The sequence below is a fragment of the Podarcis bocagei genome (assembly GCF_964188305.1).
Source record: "Podarcis bocagei genome assembly, chromosome: 1".
In the NCBI taxonomy this organism is placed as follows: domain Eukaryota; kingdom Metazoa; phylum Chordata; class Lepidosauria; order Squamata; family Lacertidae; genus Podarcis; species Podarcis bocagei.
Window position 1 is genome coordinate 131,895,352 of NC_138125.1, and position 21,772 is coordinate 131,917,123.

Sequence of the window (21,772 nt, forward strand, 5' to 3'; positions counted from 1 at the left end):
GTAAAACCTACCCTCAGGAACTTTATCTACCGAACGGTGGGCAGCTCGCTTATTTCTGCTTTCCAGCTGGGCAAGCGATCGCCTCTCTGGCAGGGCAAACGTCTCAGCAAGCTTGAGCTTTCCGAGGGGAAGAAATAGTTTTCGAGATGTTCTTGCCGTTTCTTTCCAAAAGGTCTTCTGCTGGAAACGAGAGCGTAGAAGGGAACAACACATTGGGGAGCTGGGGCAGAATCAGTGGACTAATATAGAGGTTTTACCATAGCTGAGATTACAACTTTCTGCTGCTTGCTAGATTGGGAAACCGTCTGAACTGAACTTGCACATTGCTGCCCGCCGTCTAACATTTCATTCTAAACACTAATGCACCACTCCTGTTTGCAAGTTACGGAATTTGATTTCGGAAGAACGCTGAACAGACAAGGATGAACTCCTGTGGATTTTTCTTTGTTTTGGCTTTACTGCATTTGGGTTTGACCTTGAAAGCTATAGTTAAAAGCACCACCTTATCCTTGCCCGTTAAGAGTTAAGAAAAGGGCAAATGCTGCTATTTTGTTCTGTGATGGTTCTTAAGCTGCTGTACGCAAGTATCACTTGTATAGCGTTCATCAGACACTGCACAAAAACAGGGTCTTACCAAACTTTTTTTTAAAAAACACAACTGCACCAAAGTATTTCGGTGCCATTGAGGAAGGATGCTGACATAAGCTTTGTGGACCAGTGGAGAATGCCATATTGCATCGAGTTTGAAAGAATTCCTTCTAATTTCACAGTGATGCCTAATAGGGCATTCCTAAGCCAAGCAAACCTCTGGACTAACATTGTCAGACGATGCTAGGAAGTAACTGATAACTATCTCCGATTGATTCCTGAAGATCTGCAGTTTTTTTCCTATCTCAAGCGTCACACGGTTTGAGCACTCCACAGATTTCTGAAATGTTTTGCACCACTTGCCTCTGGTCCAAACTTAAACCTGTGCCTGAGCCATTGGTCTGCTGAAGTCAAAGGCAACCAAACATTGCACTAGAAGTATTCCTTATGTTATATTGTATTGATTAGGTAATTGCTGGGCCCCACGAAAAGCTGCTCTGGAAGGCAGAACACTGGAGGGGGCTTGGAGGGATGAGCAAAAGTTGCTTCCATGACTGGAAATCTCTGCAGGATCTTAGCCTGTTCTGCAAACGGTGAAGGGATAAATCTGTTTGCAGAAGGGCATATCTGATTCCAGTCTAGTGTGTGCTGTTGAGACCACAGATATTGATCTGCCTTTAACCTCACCAGCATGATTGGTCCATACATATGTCAGCATAGGCTTTAACTTTTATGTATTTATGTCAATATACCTTACATGTTTTTTAAATAGTGATTCTTGCACTAATTATTTCACCTGAGCAATTTAAACGTGTACAGATTTGGCGCAATGAATGATCTTTTTGCTGCTGCTGCGCAGAATCGTCTTCTTTCTGATCCATGGTCAAGCGTTTTAGTTTTCCTGCTAAAGCGTAGCATTTTGCTAGGTGCATTTATGTCCTCCGCTTGTTTGGAATGAAAGTGAGTCCCATTGTGTTCCATGAGACTTACTCCCTAGCAAAACCTTAAAACTGATTTTGTTCTCTTACACTGGACTTTTAAAAATGGTGTTTATTAAAAAACACCAAACGAAAAACCGCCACCACAAAGCCAGAGATCTAAATTCCATTTCCCCCCCTGATTTTAAAGGAAGTCCAGACAAAGTTCTTATAAAACCACTTGACATTAAGGCCCCATAACAGTCAGAAAGCACAAGACAGACATCCATGTTGCTTTGCTTATTTGTGTGCCCTAAAATTGTCCAAGCGCTGAATTATTTTAGGAATAAATTGCCCATTATGTTTTGTTTTGTGTGTGTGCGTGTGCGCGCGCTATATCTTGTGCTGTCTGTGCTTTTCCAGAATCTCCTGAAGTTTTTATTTAATTTATTCCCCTTATCCGCTCCCTCCCCTTCTTTTTGTTTCTCTCAATTACCTGAAACAGATGCGTGTGGGACAGCTCTCCCGAAAGTTGTGGGGTTCAAGCAAACGTATCAGCCAGATTTCATCAGGAGAGACTGAATATAACACGCAAGATTCCATGTGATTTCTGCTCCTGCCTCCTCTTGGGGAATTCCACACATTTATTTAATCTTCTGATTATTTTCCAATCGTATCTTTCAACTTGCTCAGTTACGTTTGAAGCGACAGCACAGTTTCCACAGGCAGATATGGGGAATAAGCCTATAGCACCTGTCATTTTTGTAATTGTGTTAATATGTTAGAATTGGACGAAATAAGCTGATTCGATATTATTTAAGCAAATGAATTGTTTGTGAGAGATATGTATGCATTCATATGTTTATATGTGTATATTTGTGTGTAACATGTTTGTTTGTACATATATGTGTGTGTTTGATACTTAACTGACATTCGCAGCTTAATGCTGACAATCATGGGTAAGTTTGCTGAATATCTGAAAAATTGATTTCTATAAGCCTTTTGCATACATGCCAGTGAATGCGGACAAATATTCTGAGGTCAGCATTCACTGGTATAAAAGTTTATGAACACTTGCCAAATTTGTCTGGGTTATGTGACTGTCGGCATCACCAAACCGTTGACATTGACTGTAACATAATATATATTTATATAGGTTGTGATCCAGTAAATTCATTTACCTGTGCACAAGCAAATGGGTATGTGCATAGCTGATTTGTCGCTGCCCCATTCTGTGAACTAGCTTGTTGTTTAAAAATTGGCCTTGGGAGAGCAGGGAGTGTTGCCCAAAAATGAAACAGAAGATCCAATTTAATATACTGAGCAGGACATGGGCAGTCTTTTGGATCTTAACCAATGCCTCTAAATTTCCTGTCCGTTATAAGACAAACACACTTCCTTCTTTCCCCTCCAAAGCTTCCATAGTTCCAGAAATCTAAAAATGAAAATTATTCAGACTCAGCTTGTGGGGTGGGGAGAGTTTTCCTTGTGCCCTTCAGTTGAATTCTGCAATTGACGTCAGAATCGTATCGATCAGCTGGGAACTGTTCTTCAGGTGGTGCCTCCGTTGTCCAGTTTGGATGTCGTGCGTTGGATTGTCAGTGCGTTAAAAACGAATGTGGACCTGGGAGACACGGGGAGCAGGCCTGCTACTCTGAACCGTTACATGCCGCTGCAAATTAAACTTGAGAGGTAGGGTCATTTTGAAAAGAAAACGTGCAATATCTAGGCACCTGATCCAGCAATTGCAGTCCTTTTTGCACGGTAGCATATTTTTACACAAAGGGATGGCGATTCCGGGTCCAGCGCATGCAAACAGTGCTTAGTGTGGTGTGCGGAGATGCTGTCTCCAGCAGCGGGGAGTTGTGCAAGGCTGAAACCTACCTGCACACTCCCAAAAGTGATCAGCGCTGTGCTAATGTTGCGGATCCTTTGGTAATGGGGAAGAGATGGTTGTGCACAGGGCTGTGTCTTTTTCGAAGGACATTTCAGATACAGCAGAAGTAAATGGGAGAATCTAAGCACTACCTGCATTTTCGTTATTTCTTTGGACCAAGTGGGAGCCACAGTTTCCTACACATGGAGCGCCATAGTTTTGGGTGAGAGCTGAAGGATCTGTTTGCTTGGGATTCCAGAGCGTTCTTTGATGGTTAAAGCCAGAGGCCTTGGTTTTAGATCTGAATTTGCATGGGGAAATCTTGAAATCTTGTTGTTGATGGTGATGATGATGTTGTTGTTGTTGTTGTAGGGCTTTGCTCACTTGCTTGTTGGAAGAGCATCGTTTAAAACACGGTCTTTTATGGAACCGGTCAATAAGTTGTTATTTTATTATCACGCTCCAACGGACTGTGCAAAACTGGTTGAAGTGAGTGGATCACTTTGCTCAGATTTCTTTCCAGGTTGGAAAGATGTTGAACTACATGCGAAATATAAGCCATTTTCAGTTTATTCCTTGACTTTTGTGCAGATGTCTTTGGAAATTGGGTAATTTATTTCAGGGATGAAGAGCCTTTGGCCTGCCAGATTTTGTTCAACTCCCAACCCCAGTCAACACGGCCAAAGATCCAGGATGATAGGAGTTTTTTGTCCAGCAACATCTCTGCAGGCCACAGGTTTCCCCATGTCTTCTGATTTATTTATTTAAAGGATCAATGCTCTTGTATTGTGCTCTTTAACAAAGGTTATTTTTAAAAAAGTATTTAGTGGGTTTGTTTTAATAAATCTGGCTCGGGTGTGTAGAAATTCTGATTGGAAATAACTTTGCTGCTTATTATAGGGAAAAACTGGGATTTCAGGGATTAAAGCAGTTTTCACACAGGGCTGAAATTGAGAATGTGCTTATACATGTGGGAGCAAGTTAAAATGAAAGCCGTCGTTTTTGTAGCGATACCAAAGATAATCTGAAAGCGTTGAAACATTTATGAATGGGAAACTGGTTCATTAAGATTGAAAAGTGAAGGAGTATTGATGAATATTCTGGAATGAGTCACCTTTTCTTTTTTTAATTAAAAAAACTAGGTGAAGTAATTATGCTGTTACGGGTGGGTTTCTACAGTGCATTGTTTGGGGGCATCGTGTTGACGGTTATTTTGGATTTTTTTTTAAAAAAAATAACTATAAAGAAATGTCAGGCTGGTAAACAAAGACTAATTCAGGGGAGCAAACTAGAGAAATTGTGGGAACTGTTCACATGCTTGTTCTTTCTCCAGTGATATTTGGAAGGCCTCCCAGCAAAACTCTGAGTAACCTATGAGTCTTCTGCCTTTTGAAGAAAATAATGAAGGAAAGCCAACATGGTGGCCTCACAATATTGTTGGATGCACTGCCATCAGACCTGGTCACTGTTGCCAATGGTTGGGGAGTGATGGGAGTTGCAGTCCGACAACGCCTTGAAGGCATCATGTTGGCTGCTGCTGCAGTGGGTCAATGGAAATTTATCCATCTTCGATCTGTGTAGAACTTCCCTCCACAGCCGAGTTGGGCTTTTGGACTGAGTCCTTTCACGGCTGCAACTATGCTTCCATTTGGAGAATGGAAGCCTGGTTTCAGGCATAGGCAGACTCAGCCCTCCAGATGTTTTGGGACTACAACTCCCATCATCCCCAGCTAACAGGACCAGTGGTCAGGGAGGATGGGAATTGTAGTCCCAAAACACCTGGAGGGCCGAGTTTGTGTATGTCTGGCTTAGCTTAAGGGTAGGGCAGTACTATCCTTAGGAGAAGCAGCTGCAGTTCTTATGGAGAATACTGCCATTTCGACATCTTTTCTCGTAGTCGTGGTTTGTCTTAGGGTTACATGACGGGTGTGCGATTTCAGGTTCCCCACCTGCGCTGTAACTGCTAGGTCTGTGTCCTGTGCTACCCCAGTGGCATGGGTAATACCAGGAAACCGCACACTTTGCTGGCCTCTCTGTATACTCCTGTACAGAAGCATTCCAGGTTCCTCGTGCCACTTCCTAGCATGTCAACGAAAAGTCTTGCACTTTGAGAACACTAAACAGAGCTTTGAAAGCAGCAAAAATGGCATTTTCCCGAAATCTGGCAGCACCGTGCAAGAGTATGTAGGGAAAGTAATGATCATTGTTGACACCAGAGAGGCAGGGCCATTTTGTTGACTTTCCCCAATCCCCTCTTGCTTGGCCACAGACATGCATATTCTTCCCCACTGCAATGCTACAAGGAAAAAGAATACGGAGGGCGTTTTTGTACTGCTCAACGGCAGTTTTGAATATCCCAGCTTTGTTAATTAGCAACCTGCCCTGGAGATTGTGCTGCTATTTAAAACCGGTTTTTCTAAACAGAAAACAAAAATTCATTTACCACGTGCCTCTGCATTTGCTTAAAACACCACAATTAAAATAGAAACAGGACACTAAGCCTTATGTATATATACAGGCAAATGATAATCGAAGACTGATTATTCTGATAGTGCAATTGTGATTACAAATGGGTTTTTAATGCCAAAAATGCCTTCAGATTTTGGGTGGAAGTGTTTTTGATATATTTAGGTTCAACTAATCCTTGTATAACAGCAGCAAATATTTCTGTTAGTCTGTGCAATACCTTTCCTCTTTTTTTGGGGGGGTGCTTCTAAGGTTAAATAATACACTGTGTTTTCGACGGTAAGGTTTAATAATTTTAAGTCTGTATGTATGTATATTGGCTAACACGGAACTGATGTACAGCATGGTGTGAAATGTTCTAAAATTTGCACTTTGTAAGATTTACAGATTTGTAATTTAACCCTTTTTAAAAGGCTTGCTCAACTTGTACATAAAATTGATTGTCAAATTAGGTTTGTATATAATGGGTCTGCAGCCAATTAAATAAAATTGGACGTGTGCTTAGCCTCTCTCCTTTTTTGTTGCCCCAAAGCACTGTGCCTGCATTCAAACATCTGCATGGGCACCACAGCTGGATTGCAAGGTTTGCTCCACATGCAAACAGGGGCTGTGCAAACAATTCTCTTTATCCAATCTGTTGTTCAGCAGGGATGGCAGACGACAACTCGCAAAAATGGCTGGGAGTGTCCTGTCCAACCCCAGGAATACCTTCACATCTGATACGAATCTATGCATGGCTTGCACACACCCACACTTTTAGCCCTTGCGTGTTCCGATACATGCCTGGAAAAAGAAGATTTTTTGCCCTGGCTGAGCTGTAGCCTACGCAGAAACTATCACTTCTGCTATGGGAACATTTCCTCGAGCCAAAATAGCTGATAGTGGGTGAGGGGGAAGCATGTGAGAATAAGAGAGTTGCTGTGAAAGAATGCACAACTATATTTAATAATAATAATAATTTTATTTATACCCCGCCCTTCCCGGTTTAAAAACCGGGCTCAGGGCAGCTAACAGCAAATATAAAACACTGATTAAAATGTGACCTAAAAACAGCATAAAATACAACATAAATGCACCATCGATGTCAATAAAATTCAAAAATTCAGGGGTCATGGGGCGGGGGAACCCTAGTCAGTAAACATCAAATGATCACCAGGGCTAACTGGCCAAGTGGCTCCTACTAGGGCCAGCAAGGAGACCAGGGAAGAATTTAAGTGTGGGGTCCCAGAAGGGTTTCTTCATAGAAGAGGAAAGGAAAAGGGGAATAGAGGATCAGGCTAATTCAAATTGAAGGCCAGGCGGAATAGCTCTTACAGGCCCTGCGGAAGGAGATCAAGTCCTGCAGGGCCCTAATCTCGTGGGACAGAGCATTCCACTAGGTCGGAGCCATCACTGAAAAGGCCCTGGCCCTGGTGGAGGATAGTATAGGCTAAAGAAGCCAGAGTATCTAAGATAGTAAAGAGTTGCATTGTGGGAAGCAGTAACTTGCCAGCATGCGCCAGTGGCTTCTGGGCATCTGGGTTTTTCCCTCCTTCCCAGATAAGGCCATTCTTTTTCTGCTAAGCAAGAGTCTGCTTGGAAGTTGACTTCTCTTCAATTGACGTTACAGCTTACCTGAGCTTTCTGTCACCAGGAAACTCAAGTCCACTCCAGGGTCATAGTCCTTGGGGGTGTTCCCTCTGTACCAAAGGAAGAACGAGGCAAACTTGAAGTTACTAATGTACATAGCTGTTAGGACTGAGCATGTTTCTTGGAGGACACTTCTTGATTTTAATTAATTCTTATGATGTTTTTATAATGTTGCACTATTTTAGTGTTGTTAGCCGCCCTGAGCCCGGCTTCGGCTGGGGAGGGCGGGATATAAATAAAATTTATTATTATTATTATTATTATTATTACTGGTTCCCTATCTAGCTTTAACCCCTCAAATGTGAATTCGCTGGTTACATGCTGGTGGGTAAATGATTTGAGGCTCGGCTCCAAAGAACACACAACAACCAATGTGAGCTGTACTCATGTGGGTGGCGCTGTGGTCTAAACTGCTGAGCCTCTTGGGCTTGCCGATCAGAAGGTTGGCGGTTCGAATCCCCGCGACGGGGTGAGCTCCCGTTGCTCGGTCCCAGCTTCGCCACATGACCCAGAAAGCTGTCTGTGGACATACACCGGCTCCCTCGGCCTGAAAGTCCATAGTCGCCTTTGACTTTACCATCCGGGGTTGTTTACCTTTATATCCACGGCTGCTATGCCCATCATGCAAAGTCTCATGAAAGATGCACCCCCACTGCACCCCCAGTGGGGGTGCATGAAAGATGCCAACAGCAAGCTTTTATTTACATTGGGGGTCGGCAAAGTTTTTGTGGCTTGGGCCGGTTCATGGTCCCGCAAATGCTGCGGTGCGCCGGAGTGCGCACACACGCATGTGCAAACACTATTTCTGGCGCTCCTTCCTGTGCAGAGGAGGTGTGCACAGCTTCCCAGTGGCTGCAAGAGCTTCCTGCAGCCAATGGGAAGCTGGCCAGCGTCACAGAAGGCGGTCCCCACTCTGCTTTGCGCCGGTTTTGCATGGTGCATGGGAGCCGACTGAGTGGGCAGTGGGGGTGCATGGGCCGGTTAAACGACCCCCGTGGGCTGCCTGTGGCCTATGAGCCTTAAGTTGTCGACCCCTGATTTACATGATGCATTCATAGCTATCGTATAAAAGAGGATTGTGCTGCAGGTAGAGATTTTTGTCCGATCCTTTTTATTTAAAAAATCCCCAGGGTTAAAGATCGTCGATGAGATTATCTCACAGTGCGAGTGCTTGCCTCCCAACTATTAGGACAACTAAGTCTTCCTTTAAGTACCACACTTCCATGGATGCGAAGGCAATAAGAGCAAAGGAGGAGAAAACAGGTTTAAGATCTAAGATGCAACCACGGAATGGGTGGAAGCATCATCCCCCAATTATTGGATGCGTGGGGGGCAGGGAAGGCAAGTTTGAGAAACGCTTGCGCTGAGAGATCAGGAACTTAGACCCTCAGGACAGTCACAATGGCATCGTCCCAACATGGTGTGTCTGAGAAGACGCCAAGGCAGACTGCAAGGAGGAAGGGTTGCAAGACGGTAGCTGCTCCCTTTAAAAAAAAAAAAAACAAGACCAGAACTGATCTATGTTTATTTTAAATAAAAGGACACATTCTACTCATGTAAAAACACACTTTTTACATGAGTAGAATGTGTCCTTTTATTTAAAATGGGACAGTGTACCAGCCCCCTGCTGAAAAAGGTTGCTGAATCCTGATATAGATCATTTGAAATGCACATGCTGGCTATGCAATGTTTGTAATTATGGTAAAATCGCCCTTTGTACCCATAGACAGAGGTGGAGAAAATATAAAATGTTGAATGAACAGGGGATAGCAGTCACCTGCTGAGCTCAGACCTGGGCGAAAGATGCTGTCCTGTGCTTTGATGACGGTGTGTGTGTGTGTGTGTGTGTGTGTGTGTGTGTGTGTGGAGAGTTAATGTGTGTGGCACTTTAACCATTCACTTCGTTCGTTGCCTCTAAAGGGTTTACATGAAGGATCACTGCTGCTTGTAGGAGGAGGCAAAAACTACTTTGCGAGGGAAAGCTGGGTCTTGACTACTGGGGAGGCAAAAATCTCACCTTTTTGCAAGTTCCATGAAAATGGTGTTTGTAGTCCTATAGCCAAGGCCGCTGGCCATCAAATTCTTACATAGATCAGTTCTGGTCTTGTTTTTTTTTTTAAAGGGAGCAGCTACCGTCTTGCAACCCTTCCTCCTTGCAGTCTGCCTTGGCGTCTTCTCAGACACACCATGTTGGGACGATGCCATTGTGACTGAAAACATACTACTCACCAAAACAGGAGGTGTGTTGGATTCTCCATGGTACTGCGGGATCCTTTTCTCCTGAGTTTCCTGCAATAGTGATACAAAAAAGAATTACCTAGTAATCTTGTACTATACTGCAAATGTCTTTTTGAACCTGGCAAACAAAATATTCCAAATATTAAACGTTTATTTTTCAAGGCATATTACCTTGAACACCACACAATCTATTCATATTCTTCAAGATGAGACTTTTTGAGTTTTGTGCACCTCTGAGACTCAAAGGGGGGGGGGGAATCACCAACTCTTACCGCAAGTTTGTGCCGGCCTATTCAAGACTCACTATGCCCCATACGGATTGCTTGGGGGGCAAGAAGCCGTTGCAGAGGCCCAACAGGCATTTGAGCATCTCAAAACACACAGGCCTGGCCAGGACACGGGGAACATTTTCTGAATGGAGGAACCTGCATCCCCCAAAAGCTGAATGCCATGGTATAAGCAAGTTTGCAGCCCAGAACTCCTCATACACCTGTTGTTGTTTAGTTGTGTCCGACTCTTCGTGACCCCATGGACCAGAGCATGCCAGGCACTCCTGTCTTCCACTGCCTCCCGCAGTTTGGTCAAACTCATGTTGGTAACTTCGAGAACACTGTCCAACCATCTCGACCTCTGCCATCCCCTTCTCCTTGTGCCCTCCATCTTTCCCAACATCAGGGTCTTTTCCAGGGAGTCTTCTCTTCTCATGAGGTGGCCATATTGGAGCCTCAGCTTCAGGATCTGTCCTTCCAGTGAGCACTCAGGGCTGATCTCCTTAAGAATGGAGAGGTTTGATCTTCTTGCAGTCCATGGGACTCTCAAGAGTCTCCTCCAGCACCATAATTCAAAAGTATCAATTCTTCGGCGATCAGCCTTCTTGATGGTCCAGCTCTCACTTCCATACATCACTACTGGGAAAACCATAGCTTTTACTATATGGACCTTAAAACATACACCTATTTATGCTGAAATGCAACAACCGCTTGAAAAATGTGTGAATTTCTTCTTCAGCTGTTATCTGACAGCAGCGAGCTGCACTTGTTCTTTAGAGCACCTCAGTTCCCAGGCAAATGGTATTAACACTTTTTTAAAAAGTGGACAATCCTGTTCATAAATCAAGTGAGCTATGTCCAAAGCCTCAAATAAGACAATTTATTTCACTAATATTATCACTGAAGAGCCTCATACCTGTTCTGTTCAGACATACCAAACTATGGTTTGTGGTACCGTAGAAAAGAACCCAGAGGGATTGAGTTTCCATACACAAGCAACTATAGTTTGGAGATTTTTATTTATTCCGGTTTTCTGTCCTCTTTGGTGTTCAAAAGACCACTCCCCTCTATGAAAACTAATAATAATAATAATAGTAATTTTATTATTTACACCCCACCCATCGGGCTGGGTCTCCCCAGCCACTATGGGAGGCTTACGGCACATTATTAGATTATAACTGACAATTAATAAAATTATGATCTAGAGACAGAGTTGTGGGCAGCCTGAGGAAATCCCATCCACTTTGGGCCTGCCCATAAAAGCAAATCTAGAGAGAGAGTCTAGAGCTCCACAAATAACCCAGAGATGCATTTTAAATAAAAGGACACATTCTACTCATGTAAAAACATGCAGATTCCCGGACTGTCCGCGGGCCGGATTGAGAAGGCGATTGGGCCAGATGTGGCCCCTGGGCCTTGGGCTACCTACCCCTGGACTAGAATGATGTCCACTGTTTTGAAGAACTCTTTCTAGTTGCAAGACTTTTTGTGGGTGAGCTCAGAGTTTGTTTGGACGCTGGGGGAGAACCCGGAGGCCAAGAGGGAGGGTATGTCAGAAGGAAAATGGATTGATATTGATTAACAACTTTGTATTATTTTGTAAGCTGCCTGTTGCTGTTTCAGTTTTTAGTGCACAGCTTAAAGCTATTTTTTAACACATTGAGTAATGTACAGAAACAATATATCTCATCTAAGAAAGCAGATCCAAAGTTCTGAGCACAAGAAGAACATACGTTTGTATGGAAGATTGGAAAACATTTACAGTGGTACCTCTGGATACGAACGGGATCCGTTCCGGAGCCCCGTTTGCATCCTGAAGTAAACATAAGACGCGATGGCGCGTCTGCGGGTCTCATTTTGCCGCTTCCGCGCATGCGCGTGATGTCATTTTGAGCATTTGCGTATGCGCGAGAGGCGAAACCCGGAAGTAACGCACTCCGTTACTTCCGGGTTGCCGTAAAGCGCAACCCGAAAATATTCATCCCGAAGCTACTTCAACCCTAGATATGACTGTACTGAATATATGGGAAATAACTGTGTACAGCTGAAAACGCAGGCAGCATTAAGATAAATTCAACAACGTGAATAATTTTTGATGGACATAATAAGGGAAAACCGATTGGTATAGTTTTTGTAAAACATGCAGGGATACAAGATTTGCAAAACGAACCATGGAAAGAGAAAAAGCGAAGTCACTGATACCTCAAGGATGCAAAACATCTATCTGAAACTGTAAAACAGAAAATTTAATAAAAATATTAAACGAAGCTCTGGTTCATAAGCAACCGCTGCAAGACTTTTTGTACCGGAGGGCAGCGGAGCAACCTGCGTAGGAAAAAAACAAAAACCGTCGGCGAGGCAATTAATATTGACCAATATTTACCAATGAATTTTGCTGCAGCCGTCCTTGCAGCTTCGACGGGATCAAGGGCTTCAGGAATGCTTTGTAACCCAAAGCCTAAGGGAGGGGAAAAAGCAACAGTGCAAAAAAGTGCAAACAGTGCAAATGCACCGCTTTTCTTCCCGGAAGGCGTAAGGACGCCAGACCAGGCGCAGCAGCAGCAGCTGCGCGCGGAGAGGCGATGCAAACGCACCCTTGGGCGCAGCTGGGACTGGACCTCCATCAGCCGGGTTGGGGGGGGTGCGTGTGCACGCGCGTTTCAAGGAAAAGTCCCGCCCCCCTCCCCGCCTTCCTCGCACAGCCGATAGCTCGATTGCTCTCGCCTCTCCCGTTGCTCGGATCTCCGCCCTGCTGCCACCCGAACTCGGGCGAGGAATCGCTGCTGCTGCCATGCTGGACTTCGCTATCTTCGCCGTCACTTTCTTGCTGGTCCTGGTGGGGGCCGTGCTTTACCTCTACCCGGTAAAGGCTGCACCGCGCGCGCCGGGAGATCAAAGGGGAGATCAAAGGGGTTCTAGAATCTTGGGGCGCCGGGAGAAAGTGCCCGCGCGGAAGCGGGCGGCGCGTCCCCCGCAGCGCTAATGGCTTTACTGGGGAGGGAGTCCCGTCGCTGGTTTTGAGTTAGCGTAACTTAGTTCCGGGTGAGCCTGCACCGGAAGTAAGGTGTTTTTTTAAAGCATAATAATAATAATAATAATAATAATAATAATAATAATAATAATAATAATAATAATAATAATTTATACCCCGCCCATCTGGCTGAGTTTCCCCACCCATTCTGGGCGGCTCCCAATCAAGTGTTAAAACCAGTACAGCATTAAGTATTAAAAACTTCCCTAAACAGGGCTGCCTTCAGATGTCTTTTAAAGAGAAGATAGCTGCTTATTGCCTTCACATCTGAAGGGAGGGTGTTCCACAGGGTGGGCGCCACCACCGAGAAGGCCCTCTGGTTCCCTGTAACCTCACTTCTCGCCAGAAGGCCCTCAGCGCTGGATCTCAGTGTCCGGGCAGAACGATGGAGGTGGAGACGCTCCTTCAGGTATACAGGACCGAGGCCGTTTAGAGCTTTAAAGGTCAGCACCAACACCATGAATTGTGCTCGGAAACAGCACAAGCAGATATTTTTCTAGTGGAGATTCCTGCATTGCAGGGAGTTGGGCTACTCGGAAGTAAGTCCGAAGTTCTTCCCCTCCAACGATTCTGGCTGCAGCACTTGACCCATAGCTGTCAACCTTCCCTTTTTTTTTTGCGGGAAATTCCCTTATTCCAGCGCTGCTTCCCGCTGCTATCCCAGATTGTTAGATATCCCGTAGACTGTCCCCGGGACGGGTGAGGCTGCTGATCCCTTATTTTTGAGTCCGCTGATCCCTTATTTTCAAATCTGAAAGTTGACAGCTATGACTTGACCCCTCACAGAGAAATTCCAGCTCTACGGCAACTCGGAACAGACTACGGGACCCAGAATCCTTTGAGGGAGGGGACGCGCCTCCAATACGCTTTAAAGGCGTTTTTGCAAAGTGGGGACTACAGTTCCCATCGTCCCTGACTGCTGTTGCAGCTTGCCAAGGATGATGGGGGTTGTAGTTCTCCAAAACAGATGGAGATCCGAAATTCTGGCGTAGTGTGTACACGTGCAGCTGTGACTCCTCTGGGGTTAGACTTGCTTTCCAGGAGAGCAGGGCAGAAGCCACAGGGGATGAAAGCAAGGTGGTCCTTTCGAGGAGGAGGGGGCTAAACTTCAGGAGCAACTTTCCAGTAGATGATGATGATGATGATGATGATAATAATAATAATAATTATTATTATTATTATTATTATTATTATTATTATTATTATTATTTTATTTATTTATTTATACCCCACCCATCTGCCTGGGTTTCCCCAGCCACTCTGGGCGGCTTCCAACAAAGTATTAAAATACAGTAGTTTGTTAAGCATTAAAAGCTTCCCTAAACAGGGCTGCCTTCAGATGTCTTCTAAAAGTCAGAACGCTGCTTAGTTCCTTGACATCTGATGGGAGGGAGTTCCACAGGGCGGGTGCCACTACCAAGAAGGCCCTCTGCCTGGTTCCCTGTAACTTGGCTTCTCGCAGGGAGGGAACCGCCAGAAGGCCCTCGGCACTGGACCTCAGTGTCCAGGTAGTTTATCCTTGGCTATGAGCCATGGCTGCAGATGTGGTTCTGCATGTTTAACGGGAGTAAGGCCCTCGCTAAAGTCGGTGGGGCTTTCCACTTAGTACAGGTGTGCAAGTTTGCTGGCTGACAACACGGTCTTAATAGTTGTTTATTCAGTGGTTGGATGCAAGGAGGCCTGCTCCCTCGCAAGTGTGTTGAGGATCACAGCCCTTCGCAAAGGAGCCCACCATCTTCCTAGCAAGCCAGTTCTACTCTGACTGGCAGGGGTTGACCTGATTCGAACTTGGATCATGTTTCACATACAAAGGGTCCTGCTTTTTTCAGGGTCAGGTCAGGAAAGACTGCTGCCTCAAACCCCTGGGAATGTGCTGCCGTTTGATATCTTGAGTTGATCTATCTTTCTGCCCTTTGAGCATTTCAAACTTGGGGAGGGGGGGAAATACCAGTTCAAGAAGGACACTGACAAACTGGAACGTGCAGTGGCGTAGCGTGGGGGGTGCGGGGGGGCCGGCCGCACCGGGCGCAACATCTAGGGGTTAGGGTTAGGGGGTGCAAATCCACGGGTTAGGGGGCGCAAATCCACGGGTTAGGGGGCGCAAATTACTTGCCTTGCCCCGGGTGCTGACAACCCACGCTACGCCACTGGGAACGTGTCCAGAGGAGGGCAACCAAAATGGTCAAAGGCCTGGAAACGATGCCTTATGAGGAACGGCTAAGGGAGCTGGGCATGTTTAGCCTGGAGAAGAGGAGATTAAGGGGTGATATGATAGCCATGTTCAAATATATAAAAGGATGTCACATAGAGGAGGGAGAAAGGTTGTTTTTTGCTGCTCCAGAGAAGCGGACACGGAGCAATGGATCCAAACTACAAGAAAGAAGATTCCACCTAAACATTAGGAAGAACTTCCTGACAGTAAGAGCTGTTCGACAGTGGAATTTGCTGCCAAGGAGTGTGGTGGAGTCTCCTACTTTGGAGGTCTTTAAGCAGAGGCTTGACAACCATATGTCAGGAGTGCTCTGATGGTGTTTCCTGCTTGGCAGGGGGTTGGACTCGATGGCCCTTGTGGTCTCTTCCAACTCTATGATTCTATGATTCTACTTTTAGATATCCACTGCTGCTTTATAATGGTCTCGCTTAGTACATCTATACTAATGTGCAGCACATAATCTTGATGTTCCATTCAAGCCTCCGTTTACGTGACTGAATTCCATCAACCGTGGATTGTGGTTATGATTATTGCCCCTTTCCTTCCTTAGTCTTCCAGACAGGCTTCAGGTATCCCAGGGATGACTCCGACGGATGAAAAGTAAGTAGCTTCTTACATGTTCGATTGGGGCAGCGACGGGAAATCGTGTCTCCAGATGTTGCTGTGCTACAACTCACATCGTCCCTGACCATTGGGCAAGCTGATCAAGGCTGATGGGAGTTGGAGTCCAGCAAAACTTGGCAAGCCTCAGGTTTTCCACGCTCGATCAGTGGCGAGAATCTTTTCCCCTCCGTGCACAGAGGAGTAATATTTTTGTGCACAAACGGGGGGGGGGGGCGGTCTGGTCTTTCTTGGGAGCTGCTGATGGGGGAAGTTCCTACAGGGTAACTGTACCTCTGAAGGACCAGGTGCGCAGCCTGGGAGTCGTTTTGGACTCACAGCTGAACACGAAGCCGCAGGTCAATTCTGCGTCCAGGGCAGCTGTTTATCAGCTCCATCTGGTAGGCAGGCTGAGACCCTACCTGCCCACGGACCGTCTCGCCAGAGTGGTGCATGCACTGGTTATCTTCCGCTTGGACTACTGCAATGCGCTCTACGTGGGGCTACCTTTGAAGGTAACCTGGAAACTACAGTGGTACCTCAGGGAACTGGGCACGGGGCCTACTCGGTAGTGGCACCCTCCCTGAAGAACACCCTCCCACCAGATGTCAAGGAGATAAACAACTACAGTGGTACCTCGGGTTAAGTACTTAATTCGTTCCAGAGGTCCGTTCTTAACCTGAAACTGTTCTTAACCTGAAGCACCACTTTAGCTAATGGGGCCTCCTGCTGCTGCCGCACCACCAGAGCACGATTTCTGTTTTCATCCTGAAGCAAAGTTCTTAACCCGAGGTGCTATTTCTGGGTTAGCGGAGTCTGTAACCTGAAGCGTATGTAACCTGAAGTGTATGTAACCCAAGGTAACACTGTACAACTAATCCAGAATGCAGCAGCTAGACTGGTGACTGGGAGCAGCCGCCAGGACCATATAACACCGCTCCTGAAATACTTACATTGGCTCCCAGAACGTTTCTGAGCACAATTCAAAGTGTTGGTGCTCACCTTTAAAGCCCTAACTGGTCTCGGCCCAGTATACCTGAAGGAGCGTCTCCACCCCCCAATGTCAAGGAAATAAACAACTACCTGACTTTTAGAAGACACCTGAAGCCAGCCCTGTTTAAGGAAGTTTTTAATGTCTGATTTTTTAATTGTATTTTTAATATTCTGTTGGGAGCCGCCCAGAGTGGCTGGGGAAACGCAGCCAGATGGACAGGGTATAAATAAATTATTATTATTATTATTACTACTACTGCTGCTGCTGCTGCTGCTGCTGCTGATACTCTTGCCCAAGGGTTCATGAGGGCCGTCACATCTCTGGGCACCCCATTGGCAGCAAAGCATACTCTTTGCTGTGTCCAGTGGCTACACCAGGAGTATTCAGAAGTGGAGATCTCTGGATGGAGCGCATGGAACTCCAGCAGGTCTTCAAGTGCTATAGGTTTGTCACCAACTGCAACATGCCTACCATAGCAAAGGTGTCCATGGCACAGACAATAATGCCGACTTGGGCAGTGGAGGGTTCTAATGGGACCCCCTATATCTTTGCATGTTCAGAATTTTGATGGCAAATTGTATGGGTGATATTCAATTGACCAAGCTGTTCATTAATTTCAGTGGAGTAAAATTTAGTTGCCCTACCACCCGGCGGTCATCTCTGTCCTTTCTTCGTTCCAGAGATGGAAACCTCCCAGATATCATCGCTAGCGGTAGTTTGCATGAGTTCCAGGTGAATCTCCATGAGAAATACGGCCCTGTGGTCTCTTTCTGGTTTGGACGGCGTCTTGTGATTAGTCTCGGGTCCATGGATCTCCTCAAACAGCACATCAACCCCAACAAGACCTGTGAGTGCTCTTCCTTCCGGGTGTTTACAAAAAAACGAGTTGGGTTTGAACCGTAGAAATGACCGCATTTATTGTGGGATAAGCTTTTGAGGCGGGACGCAGGTGGCGCTGTGGTTTAAACCACTGAGCCTTGGGCTTGCTGATCAGAAGGTCGGTGGTTCGAATCCCCGTGACACGGTGAGCTCCCGTTGTTCGGTCCCAGCTCCTGCCAACCTAGCAGTTTGAAAGCACACCAGTGCAAGTAGATAAATAGGTACCGCTCCGGCGGGAAGGTAAACGACGTTTCCGTGCGCTGCTCTGGTTTTGCCAGAAGCGGCTTAGTCATGCTGGCCACGTGACCCGGGAAAACTGTCTGCAGACAAACGTCGGCTCCCTCGGCCAGTAAAGCGAGATGAGTGCCGCAACCCCAGAGTCGTCCGTGACTGGACTTAGCTGTCAGGGGTCCTTTACCTTTAAGCTTTTGAGAGCGGCGGCCCGTTTCATAGTGCAAGAACTCAAAGCCGCCAGTGATCTCTGTGTGTGTGAGGGAGCTGCTCAAAACTTACTTCAGTCTTCCCTGCTGAAATTTGGTGGGGCAACGTTGAGAAGAGATGTTTGACCCAGAGGCTGCAGTTTACTTGACTCTGACAACTACTTAAATTTCTCCTGATGCTTTTTGAAAAGCTCCTTGCCTTAGAAGAGCGTGGTATTTAACCAAGTCTCTGCTCACCCCTTTTCCTTTCAGGTGCGAATTAAGGTTACAGGGTTCCTTGGGCAAGCCTGCTTGCCAAAGAGATAGTTTGGAGGCAAATTTTTTATTTATTTACCCGTTGTTAGGCACGTGTTTAGTAACACTTAAAAATGGTTTCTGGACAGCTGGACACCCAATGCCTAACCAAAGCAGTCGACTTCATGGCCTTAAGGGATCTTTGGACGGTCATATGTATTACAGTGGTACCTCGGGTTAAGTACTTAATTCATTCTGGAGGTCCATTCTTAACCTGAAACTGTTCTTAACCTGAAGCACCACTTTAGCTAATGGGGCCTCCTGCTGCTGCCGCGCCGCCAAAGCACAATTTCTGTTCTCAGCCTGAAGCAAAGTTCTTAACCTGAAGCACTATTTCTGGGTTAGCGGAGTCTGTAACCTGAAGCGTATGTAACCTGAAGCATATGTAACCTGACGTACCACTGTACTGGGTTCACTTTTTTAAAAAAGTGTTAAACTCGTGTGGCATTTGGGAGCACTTTTGCTCTCAGCAAAATATTAAAAACACAGTAAAACAGGGGCCAGCAACCTTTTTCAGCTGTGGGCCGATCCACCGTCCCTCAGAGTATGTGGTGCGCCGGACTATATTTTTTTTTTGGGGGGGGGGGGAAATGAACAAATTCCTATGCCCCACAAATAACCCAGAGATGCATTTTAAATAAAAGGACACATTCTACTCATGTAAAAATACTAGGCAGGCCCCACAAATAACCCAGAGATGCATTTTAAATAAAAGGACACATTCTCCTCATGTAAAAACACGCTGATTCCCGGACCAGCCGGGGGCCGGATTTAGAAGGCGATTGGGCCGCATCCGGCCCACGGGCCTCAGATTGCCTACCCCTGCAGTAAAGCATCAGCCATTAAAAAACTTCCCTGGTGTCTTCTAAAAGTCAAATACAGTGGTACCTCGGGTTACATACGCTTCAGGTTACAGACTCCAGTAACCCAGAAATAGTACCTCGGGTTAAGAACTTTGCTTCAGGATAAGAACAGAAATCGTGCTCTGGCGGCGCGGCGGCAGCAGGAGGCCCCATTAGCTAAAGTGGTGCTTCAGGTTAAGAACAGTTTCAGGTTAAGAACGGACCTCTGGAACGAATTAAGTACTTAACCCGAGGTACCACTGTAGTTGTTTATCTCCTTGACATCTGATGGGAGGGCGTTCTTCAGGGAGGGTGCCACTACCGAGTAGGCCCCGTGCCCAGTTCCCTGTAGCTTCACGTCTCGCAGGGAGGGAACCGCTAGAGGCATCAAAAGCAGGGCATCACAGCCGTCAAACAAAAGCCAAGGCGGCTTCTGCGAATCCATAATATCCCGCTGAATTTGGCACAGCCGAGTGGTGTGGTGTTCAAGCCACCGTGAAGCTCATTGGATGACCAATGAGACGCTTCTTCTGCCTAACCTACCTCACAGGATGGTTGTGAGGATTAAATTGGGAGCTGTGAAATCTAATGCACGAAATTAAGTGCGGAAAGGCATGTGTTCGGGTTGAGGTGGCATGGAGTTCAGTCCTTGCCCAGCCAGGACGCCCACCGTGAGGTGACCTTGATGTTGTTGTTGCCCCTCACAGGGGTATGAAAGGAAAATAAGTTAGATGTGGATTGCATGGCACTATAACTGCCCTGAGACCTCCGGGTATAAATTCAATAAATACAGTGGTAGCTCGGGTTACATACGCTTCAGGTTACATACTCTTTAGGTTAAGGACTCTGCTAACCCAGAAATATTACCTCAGGTTAAGAACTTTGCTTCAGGATGACAACAGAAGTTGTGCTCCGGCGGCGCAGCAGCAGCAGCAGGAGGCCCCATTAGCTAAAGTGGTGCTTCAGGTTAAGAACAGTTTCAGGGTTATGGTGGTTGTTGTTATTTATTAAATTTGCATGCCGGCCTTCATCTGAAGACTGCGGGAAGGTTTGTGACCTAAAAACACAAGGAGAAAAACACAAAATACCTGACGACGACAGGGGGTCTATTTCAAATTTGGAGAGAGTGCCGTGGGCGCCGTTAACAAAATGGCTGCCATGGCGTCTGCGTGGCGTAACGGCAAATGGCTGCCACATCTGAAAGGATGGAAAAAGATACCAGACCACAAAATGGCTGGGGGCGTGTCTCTTTCCGCATGAATGGGGAGAAAAGGCGCCTACATCAGACGCCATGCTTGCTTGCAAACAGAAGCTTTTTGCACTTTTCCTCTTCAGAACGTGGCAGAGGGTGGGTGCCCAGTCTGGGCATCAGTAAAATGATCGGTGTGTGTGTGTGTGTGTTCAGTGTCGGAAAGGCTGAGCTGGCGTGGACAGAACCTGAAAGGGAATAGCAAACAGCCTCTTACGCATTTAAGACTTGATTTTTGAAGGGATATTTAAGGAGACCTTTTCGGGGGGCACACTTATCCACGACAGGCCCATGCGTACGAGCATTTTGAAATGCTTCTGCACACATTCCTCAGTGCGTTCCCTCCGGTGTTTCCTGCCACGGTCGTAATAATGCGGAGGTGCCTTTTACGTGCGGTTAAAAACCCGGGACTATGGCAAGGAGGGGTCTCTGCGGAGAGTGCCCACTGTATTTTTCCTAATTGAATTGAACGGCAGATGGCTTGGAGTTTTTGGCAGTGCTGGGCAGGGGATATCGCCTGCCAGCAAAGGTGGCTTGCATAATAAGTGGATTCTGCCGCAGCGCTCCTAACTGCTCTGCTGGCTTCTAATTTATCTCTCATGATTGAAAAACTCTTTCAAAGGGGACCCCTTGGTAGTTTCTTAAAGTGTGTCTCGGAAACTAAAATGGAGGGGCAGGGCTAGAATTGTATGGAAGGCACCTTGTTGCAGGAAAGGTTAAAAAGGCGAAGGGACCCCTGACCATTAGGGCTAGTTGTGACCGACTCTGGAGTTGCTGCGCTCATCTCGCTTTATTGGCCGAGGGAGCCGGCGTTCAGCTTCCGGGTCATGTGGCCAGCAGGACTAATCCGCTTCTGGCGAACCAGAGCAGCACACGGAAACGCCGTTTACCTTCCCGCCGGAGCGGTACCTATTTATCTATTTGCACTTTGACGTGCTTTCGACGTGCTGGGTTGGCAGGAGCAGGGACCGAGCAACGGGAGCTCACCCCGTCGTGGGGATTCAAACCGCTGACCTTCTGATCGGCAAGTCCTAGGCTCTATGGTTTAACCCACAGCGCCACCCGTGTCACTAAAAAAGGCCTGCATGTCCCCAAAGACAAGAGTCCCAGCAGGAAAGGTTAGTCATCCATAAATCTATTCCAGGGGTAGCTAATGTGGGGGTTTCCCCATCAGCCCTAAACAGCATGGCCATTGGCATGGGTCTAGCCAGCATTTTTGTTGGGGGGGGGCAGAACTTCAGTTAGCTA

At 46.4% G+C, this 21,772-nt stretch overlaps 3 protein-coding genes across 7 annotated transcripts in view; 2 read left to right on the forward strand and 1 right to left on the reverse strand.

The window, feature by feature from the left end:
• The window catches only part of NBEAL1 (neurobeachin like 1), a 142,931-nt gene extending 138,740 nt beyond the window's left edge, over positions 1-4,191 (forward strand). For 3 of the 4 annotated variants that reach the window (XM_081190962.1, XM_081190961.1, XM_081190963.1), the window contains one exon: positions 2,011-4,191. In XM_081190962.1, the coding sequence (XP_081047088.1) occupies positions 2,011-2,112 (102 nt within the window). In that variant the 3' untranslated portion in view covers positions 2,113-4,191. The remainder of the gene's footprint in view (positions 1-2,010) is intronic. The other variant, XR_014007218.1, reaches the window with a different exon arrangement.
• On the reverse strand, positions 7-21,239 carry LOC308581596 (uncharacterized protein). 2 transcript variants are annotated; one of them, XM_081184250.1, is made up of 4 exons: positions 20,364-21,239; positions 9,706-9,765; positions 7,462-7,526; positions 7-180 (listed from the first exon to the last, which is right to left on the reverse strand). In XM_081184250.1, the coding sequence occupies exons 1-3, from the start codon at positions 20,566-20,568 to the stop codon at positions 7,486-7,488; spliced, it is 306 nt and encodes a 101-aa protein (XP_081040376.1). In that variant the 5' UTR covers positions 20,569-21,239; the 3' UTR covers positions 7-180; positions 7,462-7,485. The 2 variants fall into 2 exon arrangements, 1 of the variants encoding a protein (XP_081040376.1); XR_014005122.1 differs by lacking the exons at positions 7-180; positions 20,364-21,239 and adding an exon at positions 12,367-12,566 and having other exon boundaries at positions 7,324-7,526.
• The window catches only part of CYP20A1 (cytochrome P450 family 20 subfamily A member 1), a 39,818-nt gene continuing 30,808 nt past the window's right edge, over positions 12,763-21,772 (forward strand). The window contains exons 1-3 of the mRNA XM_081181166.1: positions 12,763-12,846; positions 15,777-15,826; positions 17,501-17,667. Coding sequence (XP_081037292.1) covers positions 12,775-12,846; positions 15,777-15,826; positions 17,501-17,667 — 289 coding nt within the window. The 5' untranslated portion in view covers positions 12,763-12,774. The remainder of the gene's footprint in view (positions 12,847-15,776; positions 15,827-17,500; positions 17,668-21,772) is intronic.